The 12,503-nt window shown below is 42.7% G+C and overlaps 1 protein-coding gene across 2 annotated transcripts in view; it reads right to left on the bottom strand.

The window, feature by feature from the left end:
- Window positions 1–12,503, bottom strand: part of CNTN3 (contactin 3) — a 227,926-nt gene that overhangs the window by 14,520 nt on the left and 200,903 nt on the right. For both annotated transcript variants that reach the window (XM_090022820.1, XM_090022819.1), the window contains exons 10-14: window positions 11,789–11,916; window positions 9,656–9,831; window positions 2,563–2,680; window positions 942–1,100; window positions 696–845 (exon numbers count right to left, since the gene is read on the bottom strand). In XM_090022820.1, coding sequence (XP_089878946.1) covers window positions 696–845; window positions 942–1,100; window positions 2,563–2,680; window positions 9,656–9,831; window positions 11,789–11,916 — 731 coding nt within the window. The remainder of the gene's footprint in view (window positions 1–695; window positions 846–941; window positions 1,101–2,562; window positions 2,681–9,655; window positions 9,832–11,788; window positions 11,917–12,503) is intronic.

Genomic DNA, 12,503 nt, shown 5'->3' with positions numbered 1-12,503 from the left:
CCTTCACTTGTATTCAAGACCCCTAGTGTTCTTTAAAAATTAACGGAACGTGTTCGAGGCATTATTTTTTCTTCTTTAAAGACTCCTTCGATACGTCAGTCCTGAAGAGTAAATGCCACTATCTAGTGACCTTCTCTAGTAATTCCATCCCGTGGTGACTGAAATTGGTTTTCCTTATCTTAGCATGTAAGCACCAGAGTGTCTGCTTTGTTACCCATCACTTAAGAGTGTTCAATGGTGCTAACAGCCAGAACATTAATGTGCGAAGAGCAGACTGTGTTAAGGCAGCTCTCCCATCCTGCACAATGAAAACAACTTGTTACTGTCTAGTACAAATGGACAGATAATGGTTTTTTTTCTGGTTGAACAGAGTTCAAATGTGAAGCAGTCCGTGTTGAGACTTGCACTTTTACAGTCCTTTTAATAAACAAGAGATCCCCTCAGCATCCAGTGAAAGCTTTAGACCCTATGTAGCCGACTGAGCGCGTGGAGAAGTCAGCACGCCGTAGCGTGTATCTGGATGTTTTGTTGATGAGAGCTGTGCGGGGACACAACCCATCTGGCTGCATGGAACAATCACAGACTAATTAAGTATATGCCCGTCTCAAAACGTGTATGGAAAAGGATCCACGGGTCCAAGCACTGCAGTTTAGTCAAGACACTTTGATTAAAAACAAACAGTAAAACCCACTAACCTGCCTCTTCAGTTCTTACTTTTTCTGAGGGTAAACTAGGCTCTCCACCACCAATTTTGTTGCTGGCAACTACACGGAATTCATATTCAACCCAGGGGTTTAAATCCACGACTGTGGCTGTGAAAGTTTTTCCATCAATGACTTCAGGAACTATGAAAAAAGACATTTGAAGGAAACTGAGGACTTTTCCCTACACTTGAAAATGTAGGGGGAAAAGGCACTCTGACAAAGGTTTTTTCGTTTTACCTGTTGTGACTCTCTGCCAACCGACTGAAAAAGGTGTTCTTGCCTGTATGGTGTAAGTGGTGACTGGGCTGTGATTATCTGTGCCCTCTTGCCAGGAGATCTGAGCTGTAGCATCAGTTATTTCATCCACTTTCACACATTCAGGGGGGCCAGGCGAGCCTAATACAATGAGAAATCAGATTGAGAAATAGGTGGTATGTTGTGAAGGTAGCAGAGTATAAACCACGACCACAGCATCAGCTGATTTCTATTTCTTCAGCGCTGTGGGGGGAAGAAAACAATTTAGCTTGCAACAAAAGCTTTATTTTATTTTATTTTTTTTATATTTACTAAACTTCTGCCTGGTAAATTATAGCTGTTAAACCAAGTTCTGAAATAGTAATTCCCAAACTATAACAGGCGATTGATTCTTTCAGGGGCCTTTGTTCAGCACTAGTCCTCTCTCATTCCAAATTCAGTGTCTTTACTTTAGACCCCAATGCCCTGTTTTAATCTACTAATACATCGCTGTAGTCTGCCAATTTGTCATGTAAAGCTGTTTTACTGTATGATGCGCTGTAGCAATTTTTCAGCACGACAACTGATCAGCATGTTGGACAGCAATTCAGCGAGGCAAGCTTTTCTGCAGCACTCTAGTAAATCCTGATCCTCCATGACCCTGTGAAAGAGGCTTCTTTTGCCACGTAGACAACAGCAAAGCTAATGAATCGTTCAATGGCTCAGCCATAACTGGAAAATGCCACGTACATTTTAAAATGCACACAATGAGTGCAGATTTGCAGAATTGTCTTCAGTGGATTAGAGCAGTTTGTCTTGCAATAAATCCGGCTGGAGATTCATTAATGAAAGTTTATCAGACATGAAAGCTGCAGTTCATCTTCTCACAGCTAATATCCAAACTCCAAAGCAAAATAAATACCATCAGCTTATGTAACTGTATTAGGCAGTGTATGCTGGAGAAAAGCCTATAAGAGGTGCTGGCAGACAGCTGCTTTATATCAGGAGTGAGACTTTGGCTCCGGAAACCCCAAATCCCTAATCTCTGCTTGGGTTTACAACTGAGTTATAGGGGCTGCGTCTACATGAGACACTGACTGTGTAGTTGTTACCGCACAGTCATTTAATACTTGCACACCCAAATACTAATTGACTGTACAGTAACCGGCGTTACTGTGCAGTAGTGTCTCTGTGTGGCTTCCTGGTGATGCTGATTGCACAGTAACTTGTTACTACTGTGACCCAGAGCGTCACATCACAGTTCGTGCCCCATGACACTACTGAGCAGGATTAACGAGCTACTGTGCAGTAAGCATCTTGTGTAAACGTGGCCATTGACTGCAAGTTGCTAAAGCCCCTTCCTCTCCCCCTAACCCGCTCAGCTTAGCTGGCCTGTGTAAAAGCGGGGGGAGGCCAAGTCCCTTCCCATTCCACACACCTCCTGCGAGAGAGTATGTGGGTGGGTGGGATACGGACAGACCTATAGGGAGCAGGGATTGCATTCTTTGCTTATGCACTTTAGTGTATATAGTGGGTGTCACAATCTTTCAAGTGCTGTATTTTACACTGGCAGCTAGAAACAGTTGTTAGACTAGACAAGCGCACAACAGAAGCCCAAGTTTACCTCGTACTATGAGGTCTGCTGCAGATGATACACTGTCCACCTCCGTCTTCACCGTGCAAACGTATTTTCCACTGTGTTTCAGCTGGATGTTTCTAATCATCAGGTCCCCAGATGCACTCTGTAGAAAATACAGTTATTATTTTCTAAAAGGACCTAGTTTGTTGTTGTTAATAAGACCACTGCTGCCACCAGTAATAATAACAGAAATTAATTAATAATAATACTAATACAAAGGACATGTCTTAAAAGCAAATTAACCAGGCTATCCAAAAGAGTCCAAAGTCTGCTTGCTGAATATGAAACTTGATCACGTGCTTTAATTAACATGCCTCTAGCAGATTCCTCATACAGCCTGGCTATACAAGATGCTTAGAAAAGACAGCAAAGTGGGATCTGGATGAAGGAATTCAGCTCATTCTGTAGCTGGTTAAAAGAATGCAACAGTACAAGATACGAGTACCCTAGTGTGTCAAATTCACTATTAAAAAACAAAAAATTCAACACAATGAACCTCTGCTTATAACCTTAAATCTGCTAAAGCTTGCAGCGAGGTTTCCTTCTGCAGCATTTGTTTTAGTTATTCTGTGTATTGTATCACATGAGTACACTTTTATTTAGGGGGTGCACATTTGTAGCTCTTCAGCTGATTTGTTGCAATTGCAATACTCCCTTGGTGCCTTTGATTTTTAATTTGGAAAGCATTCTTCTTTCTTTATATTGCCCTGTATGTGGTAGCTTGAAATTGTGTCCTCCTGTGTCCTGGGGTGTGTGGATGTGAATTTTGACTAATAGCTGTCATTTCCTGGACGTCTCAGGTTTGCATAGGTAGCATTTATTTCAGCAATACTGTTTTGGAATTTGAACCCGATTGCATAACGTAGTGTATCCCCTTTGCTCATTCTCCCATTCTCTTACTTATTCCATTGCATACAGATTCTTGCTCTAAGTAGGTTGCCATTTTGCAGAATGAAGATCTGGCACTTTTAAGGGAAAGAGACCTCCTGGAAAACCAGAGATATTTTTTTCTTCTTGCATCCACTCAGGCATAACATGAAGTCCATCTAGTGAGACAACTACAGGCAGCAAGCCCATCTAGTGGAGGTTTCCATCAGTACCAATTGCAAAGTGTGTGATTCAGTGATATGTGACAGTGCATGAGGATGGGGAAGAACTTGCCTAGCATGGTTCTTATTTCTTATTATGCTTTCAAGTGTACGTCAAAGGTGCTCAGAAAGCTGCATGGGTTCCTGTACAGAGCACAAGTTGTGCTCTTTTACACAAAGGGACATGAGCAAACAGCTTGCAGGTGGCTGTACTCCCAATCAGGAACCATTAACCGACTGGGAACAGGGCTCCAAGCAGTATAGCCTGCAGTTTGCTGCCAGCAGCTGGAGAGAGAGCATCACCCGGCTGGGCCTGCTGCTCATAACATCTTGGAGGTACAGGGAAGGAGCTATGGGGAAGGTGGAGGTTCCTGATCCTGAGGAATGACCTAGAACTATACCCTACTGGGGCTGGATGGTGTGGTGGGACTGTTGGTGGCAGGGAAGTCTCCAGGAAATGCGATATCTGTGCCTTCCCAGTGAAGGGCGAGTACGTGGTGCTAGAAAGCCTCAGCCCCCGCTGCCTTGCGGCATACCCTGTGGAGGGGAAAGGCTAGGGGAGCAACCCTGAAGACAAAACCAGAGTCCAGGATCACAGAGAGTCCTGAGGCAGGGCCCAGGTCAGGAAGAGACCTGAGGCAGTGCCCAAGCTCACTCCAGGGCCTGAGGTGTATGAAGGAACTGGGTATGAGGCTTCAGGGGGGTGGGATCCTAAGCCTATGGGGGAGCTAGGTGTGAAGCTCCTGGGGCAAGGAGATTAAGGGGATTGAGGCCCCAGTGTGGGGGTGTGAAGGGACCATGAGGGTTCCCAGCTGGACAGGGAGCCCAAGGAAAAGGGAGCCCAAGGAAAAGGGAGCCCTGGCTGATTGAGTGAGAGCCCAGAGTAAGGGCACAGGGATTGTAAGCTCCAGTGTGAGGGCAGGGGAGTGAGATCCCAATGTGAGGCACTGAAGTGCAGGTCCTAGTGTGAGGCATGGGCTTATAGGCTGGGCATTAGGCCAAACAAGCTATGGGATGGGTGTAAGGCTATGGATGCCATCTGCGAGGCATGGGACACGGTATAAGGGGAGGCTTGGAGCTGTGTCTAGGTCCTTGGCACCAGGACAAGTAAATGGGCAGCCTTTTGCCTTGCTATTATCTTCTAATTAATATTAGCAGCGGTGTGGCAGATGAGGTCAGCAGGCAGTTAGCCCAGAGACAAGTGCATGGGCCAACAACTCTACTGGCCTCGAGACACCCACTTGCTACAGTGCCTTTGTTCTACGATTCCTTTTAGACCAGCATTTGAACGAATGGCAAACACAACGCAACTCTGCTTATTTTATGCATTTCACATCCACATGCACTTGCACTTTATTCCCTCCATTTCAAGGATCACTTGTTTCCAGAGAGACTGACCATTTAGCCTAAAATATAATAAAATACATCTTGTCAATTTCTTTGTAACATTTCTTTCAGCACCTGCTCCTGCTCCAATGGAGGAAATAGAAGTTTCATCCACTGACTTCAGTGGTAGCAGGATCAAACCTTTCATTTGAATTCTTAAGCGATGGTCCTGGCTGAAATCATGGGTTGAGTAAGGTAGTGTCAGCACTGACCGAAATACCTACAATATACTGCGAACGATAAGTGCAGAGGCAACACAGAATACAACTACCTGATGGGAAGTGCACATTCAGCAGCATATTGTCAACAGCAATTCATCTGCAGAAACTAATCCTGTACTAAGGATGCTGAACATACATTTACCTGGAGGATTGTCAAACAGAATAATTTTCCTTTAAATAAATGTCTGACTGATCTCTGGATGGCAGGTCTGAATGGGCTAAACCACTGACTCTTCAATGGCAGTAAACAACATGGTGCTTTAGGGTAAGTTCCAATATTATTTATATTATATATCACATCTAGAATGTGCTGCTATCAAAGTCCTGATATTTCACATAAATCATTCTTGCCTAACTTGAAATGCCTGAAACAACAGCATGGTGGAATGCTGTTGCAACATAGCTGGCGCTCTTCAGCTGTCAGTGATACTCAGACCTAGCAACAATCACGTCCCTGGCCAACAAAATTAAATCTCTGCTAGTCTGGACAAGTTGAGGTGACAGCAAGGTCACCTTCCCTGTTGCACACCACGCTGATCTACAGAGCACGAATAACCACTAGCCCTTGCAGTATGAACACCTGCATTAAAGCACTGTAGCTGCTTTTAAATTAGCTGTCTGCATACCAGTTTCAACTGTTGCTGGGTTGTCTGAACAGGTGTATCAAAAACTGTTTACACGCAATCTGGTCACAATTTTGGGAACTGCTTGGTTTGCTGTGCTTTTCCTATAAATCATCCGTCTAACAGGAAAGGAAAGGAGAATCAGGTTCTATCCTGGCATTTTGGTCCGTATGGAAGGCCAGTCCGCTGCACAGGAGATGCCCCCAAAACCTTTTCAAGAATTGCGAGAGTTGCTAGCACCTCATTCCCCTCAGAAAAGTTCTGGGAACTGGTCTCCACAACACTACATCATTCCTCGTGTCAAAGGGGAACCATTTCAATGGAAAGGTGAATTTCCTTTTGTTTTGGAGTCAATAGCAGCTCCCACCCAAACTGGTCTCTTTAACCATTTTTGCATATGCATTTCAACTATACTTCTAAATTTCAGAGTAAGCACTGCAACTTTATTTTCTCACTGTAGACTCTACTGAATGCCACTGAATTAAATGGGAGGGGGATAACATTTGTGAGATATTTTAGCTTGGTATATGATAATCCAGGTAGTCCTCAGCCAGGGGAATCCCAGTGCTTTCTTTGTAGGTGCTTTTTTTTCTTATTTTTGGCGGTCCTTTCTTAGGGCAAACATTGCAGGAGGATGCTTCAGATTGAGTTCAGATTGTGGGTTACCTTATAAAGAACTGCACTGAGTTAATCCTGTGAATTACTGAGTTATTAGAAACAATCCGGCTGACATTTTTTCAAAGTATTTTCCTACTCAGTGAAAACATTTGCAGAAAATTGTTTTCTGAGAAAGCTGAAAACCAAAAACATTGATTTTTTTAATTTGACAAATGTAGAAATTTTCACTGGGGGGCGGGGTGGGGTGGGGAACTATCTAGTATTTTTCACTAAAAACAACTTTCCTGGAAAACTTATTTAATTACATATTTTTAACCTTTGTCATCATTTTAATATTTTTTTCAGCTGGCCAGTGTTTGGATAGGCACTTTGAATAAATCTCAGTAAATAAATGAAGACTATATGGAATGGTAAAAGGGCTATGGAACGAGAGGATTTACAGCATAGCAAGACAGATGGTCAGCTCATAACTCCAGAGTGTTCACAAATTTACAAGATACAAAGATCTCTCTGCTCTTCCCCACAAAAAAAAAAAGAAAGGAAGAAAAACCCCTCATCTTTTTTGCAAGCACTTGCATGTAATCCATTGCCAACTGTAGCCCAATCTGTCAATTTCGTGCCTGCTGATTAAATGCTGTGTCTTCTGCAAAGATTTTAAAGGTACAAAAGGGTAATTAATGGGATTTAGGCACCTAACTTTCAATACGCATTGGGCATCAACAGCCCCCTGATTTTGTTAGCTGTGAGAAATGGGGTATGCAGGCAAAGCTGTAGGAAAAAGAGACCACGCCTCTGCTTTACATGTACAGAAGACACTGCTAAATGCTGAGCCTCAACTGTTTGCCTAGCAACCCCCTGGCATTGGTATGCATTGCTAAGTCCCCCCAGAAGGGGAAATTGGGGGGGATTTGGCTGCTGCTGATAGAGTTCATTTCCCTCTCCTGGTAACAGCTACCAGTCTATGTAAACATTCCCCTTCATGCACTGATTAAAAATTAGTCCGAGGAACAGTGTTAAAAACCTTTATGCTAAATAACACGTTAGAAAATGTTAGCCCTATGAGGAGATGCAAGTGCAGCTCCTGGCTGAGCGACAGAATGTGTGCGACTTTGGGAATGTCACTTAGTGCTAGGATCCGAACAAAGGCTTAGGCACCTGAGGTGGGACTTAGGCAGGATTTAGTCAAGTACTGTAAATCCAAAACTGTGGCCCTAAAAACTTCTGCTTGCGTGCCAACTAAACTTAGCGGCATCTAAACCTCTTAGGTGCCACACAAGGTTCTTTGGGTAAATCTCTTTATTATATCTAACATATCTAATAAAATATATCAGATGTACCCAAAGAACCTTGCCTGCCTATGTCCTTAGACCAACACAGTGACAACCTACACCCCCAACCACTTAGGCTTCCTATAGATCTGGGGGCTTCAATAGATGGCTAAATATTTGAACACTCCTTTGGGTTAGGAAGTTTGAAGATTTTACAGTTTCAAATCTCAGACTCGCATTAGTTAAGCAATAGTCCTAGGCCTGGTTTGCTTGGAAGCTATGTAATGCAGCTGTGTATTGTCTGGAGGCAAAACCAGGTGCTACTCAGCAGTTTTAGTTAAGAGCTGATGTAGGGAGCAATTTGTAGCACATGGGAAATTAACCATTGTTACAAAATGCCAGTTACTGGAACTTAACTCTTTACAGACCAAAAGCTCATTTGCAACAGCTGCGTCAAAACTGTGTGTGAAATTTGGGATGATACAAATCTACGAAACTCGGCAAAACATTCATATAAGCTCCTGCAAAGGAAGACTGCCTAGATTTCACCATGGTAAAACCGCCTCAGATTCTCTCCCTGTCTGCAGACAGCATCATGATGTCAGGAAAAATGGAGATCTCTTAGTTATTAATGCAGGCTTCAGCATTTTGTAGCTACAAATCAGTAAAACAGCATCATTTAGAAAAATCATCAGATGATTCAGTCAGTTTGTAGATGCCTGTGGCAGTGACAGGAACATTGGAGTTCATGCACAGTCAAAAAATGGAGACAATGCAAAGATCAGGCTATGTATACCACAAAGTATCTAGCTGAACAATGTTTTTTCTTTTTGCTTGGCAGAAAACAACTTATTTGACTTTATCAATGTTATCCTCTTAGAGAGAGATGTGGTTTAGCTCTAAATAGCTTTCTGGATTTTGTATCACTTCTGTATTTTCACGTTTCAGGCATCTAGTATCAAACACGGTTGTGGAAAACGCAGAGAAATCAGCTCTGATTGCTACACCTTCAATTACCTGATGTGGAAAATATCCCACTATGGTTACATATAAATGTTCAAAATTCTAGCAGTAAAAGTATTCCGCCGCTAGAACTAATTTTGTGAGAGTGAGCAGTACAGATGTTTAGTCTGAAACTGTCTCCAGTCTCCTGCTCTTTTTGCCTTCCTGGGTGATCCAGGTCTGGGGAAACCATGGGCTACTCCTGTTCCTCCTGCCCGCTTCTCACATCAGGGACTCGGATGTGAGAAGCAGGCATGGGGTTTGCACTGATTTCTGTGCTTGGTTCCTGGTACTCGAGCTGAGCGAACATCCGGGCAGCAAACCCCGCTGCATGCTTCTCAAAATTGGATTTCTGGAGCATGACACAGGTGGACAGAAGACGGTGGCTATTCCACCCTCCCCATCTACAGGAGGAGGGCAGCAGCTACCCCATTGCGTCTTCTCCAGATCAGGATGATCCTGGCCTTGGGAAGGCATGGGTGTCTCTCCTGAGGCTCCCCTCCTCCTGGTCCCTGAGAAGAGTTAAGCCAGGGGAAAGTGTAAGACATTAGGTCTCCCAACAGAAACTTTCGTGAGACTGACATCTACCTCACTGTTCTTCTCTTGGAAGAGCCATCTTCACACCAGGAAAGAAAAAAAAAAAAAAAGGTCAAATGTCTGCACACTTTTGGTTTCTACTGGGAGAACAGCAATTCTTCCAGGAGAAAGGGAGTGCTGTATGTGGCTTCTGCTAATCAAGGAAGTACATTTTTTTCCTTTGATTAATTAAGGAAGTGCTCAGAACTAAAGGGTCCTCAATATTTTCATTTTTAGGCAGGATCAGGCTTTAAGCTCTATGCAGCTATAAGGTGAGAAAGTGTAAAGTAACTTACCCCCCCAACCTTCTCAAAATGAGAAGCATCTTTTTTGAAATCCGTGAGTGTTCCATTGAAATACCACGTGAAGCTAATGTCTAGTAGGGGATCATGCTGAACTTGGCAGGGCAGGATTACACTTTCTCCAACAGTAACATCCATATTGGAAGGGGCCAAAGTTATCCTTGTTGGCTCTATTGAAAGTAGATAATATCAAGTTAGGGTATCTTGGCAACAATCTTTTTATGCTACTATGACTTCTTCCAATGTTAACCTTCTAAAAAGGTGACATTAAACCATTGACCATTAAACATTACCATAGATTAGACACATTTCACGTTGTAAATGCCATTAACTGACCTCTGTTCCTGCAGTACCAGTTAAAGTGCGTTTTAACCATGGGATGCAATATATATAATTTATAATGGATATATAGTATACCTTTCAGTGTATAGATATACCAGTTTTAGAACTGTGATGTGTTTTTCATCAATGATTCAAACTTGTCTGGAAGGAAAAGGCTGGAGTGGCAGCTGTCAGTGAGGTTTGAGCATGCAATTAGCAGCGGAGAGTGAGGAGGACATGTAGGGCAGGTTGTATTGTCTAACTGGATTGCATATAGGACATCAATAAGCACTTTCTGAAGAGGAGGATTAGAGCACCTTGCTGATGTTGCAGCAGGCACGCCATACTCTGTGGGAACATGCAGCTGCGGTGGAGACTCAATGTAACCAAACAGAACACAGTCCCTTATAAATAGTATTTTACAAAAAGGGAGAAGTATTCAAAGGAGCCTAAGCCCTGATACTACCACACACACTTAGTAATTCACAGAAGGAAATATCCCAGGCCTGCTACATTTTAGTTTATTTCACAATATGTGATATGTAACATGGCAGGGTATTGGATGACCTCTAGGGCTTGAAAATATTTCAGTGCCCTCCTTTTAAGAGGAGCCTTGCTTCTGCATGGGAAAATACTCTCTAGAGGGGGAAATCCTACCACACGGGCCAGACCAGTGCTCCATCTGCTCCAGTAGTCTGTCTCGGACGGTGGGCAGCACCAGATGAATTAGAGGAAGAACTTCTCTATTTGCGACCCCCATGGGGACAAGAACCTCCAAAGCAGACGGTTCTGAATGGAAACTCACTTAAAAGAAGTTGTGACTGATTTTACATTTTCCAGTCCATGTAATTTTAAAGGTTTGAAATTATGAGTTTGGTTTTTCTTCCATAACTACTTGCTCATGCAAATAATACATCATTGTCTGGAACATTAATAAGTCCTAAGATTTTTTTTTCTTAATTATTCCTAATGTATTTTATTCTTATTTGGTGTTTAAACTAAGTTTAATCATAATGACATTACTTAATATTCAGGTTGAAAAACAGTATTCATGAAAAACAGCATTCATAAGAATTCATTTATTAGGGAGATAACACAATTCTGTAGAAAAACTAATATTGTTAATAATTAAGGAAAGGGCTTCCTCTCCTATTCACATCTCAGATTTCTGTCAGGCAGTCTGCCTTCCTTCTGCATTATCAGTAGAAGATCTACTGGATAACCAAGTGCGAAAAAGGGAAAAGCTTAGTAATTAATGGCCGTCAGTCTGAAACCAGTTTTCCTAAAAAGTAAGAATGGGGGGAAAAAACAAGGTTTGAGATTTTTGGTTCAAAATTATAATGTGCCAGACAGAGCAAGGAGTATTATACAAAAGTAGGGGTGCGCTGATAGAGATTTTGGGGGCTGATACCAATAGTCGATATTTAAGGAGGCATATTGGGCAATACCGATTCGATATCTGATACAGCTGCCAATGGTGGCAAGTGTGGTGTGGTGGAGGCGGGAGGGAAGGGGCATGGGGAGCAAGGGGGCAGAGGCAGGTGCTGTGCAGCCGGGGGGGGGGGGAGGGGGGATGCGGCATGGAGGTACGGCTTGTGCAGGGGGTGGCTCCTGCCATTGCTTGCACTCTGGGAGCGCAGGGTGCATCTCCTCAGACCCGTTCTCCAAAGACAGGCATTGCCCTTTGGTGTCCAGACTAGGATTTCTGATTTTTTTTCCTGCAGATTCTAGTAGTTGCATTTAGTGCAATTCAGCACCACTTCAAATCATCTTGAAAAGGAAAATACAATATAAACCGTCACTTACCTGTAACTATTAAGCTTGTTGTTCCACTGGCTGTTCCAAATTGGTTTCCTGCCAGGCACGTGTAACTTCCAGCATCTACTTTAGTTAGATTAGCAATTCTTAGGCCTCCATCTTTTAATAATGTTATTCTAAAAAAATTATGAAGAGATGAAAAATGTATCATAAATGTGCAAAAATATATAAATTCATGAAGCACTTTGTATCTATCTCCAGATGGGCATTTTAAAATTTAACTGATAATATGCAACAGAGTCAAATTTATCACAGAACTTAGCTTTCCTGGAATGCTAGCAAAAACATTTTTTTTTGGGGGGGGGGGGTTAAAATCTCCATTTTATTCAATCAGGCTATATTTTACTATACTTTGGGGTTTATCTCCCAAAGACTTGCATGGTAGCTAGTAAGTCATTGCATGATGACTATTAACAAACGCTTCTCGTTGTGCATCTCTGACATGGGCCTTATCCCCAGTTCCATTGAAGTGTAAGGGAATTTTGTATCACTGACTCGAATGTAGCTATGCTGTAGCACACGAGACTCTCAAACACTTGCTGGTGGCTGGGAGCTTTCCAGGGTATACTGCTTGTCTCTTTAATTCGTCGCACTGGCTTGGGGCATTGTTTCTGTTGTGGTCCATTTTGCTGTCAGCACTAAATATGGCCAAGTTTTACTTTTATTTATTGGTTGTGTTAGTAATTTTTCTTACTGTAGCAAC

The sequence above is a fragment of the Crocodylus siamensis genome, chromosome 11 (assembly GCF_052110815.1).
Source record: "Crocodylus siamensis isolate JL-2025a chromosome 11, ASM5211081v1, whole genome shotgun sequence".
In the NCBI taxonomy this organism is placed as follows: domain Eukaryota; kingdom Metazoa; phylum Chordata; order Crocodylia; family Crocodylidae; genus Crocodylus; species Crocodylus siamensis.
This window is presented reverse-complemented; position numbering and strand designations above follow the sequence as displayed.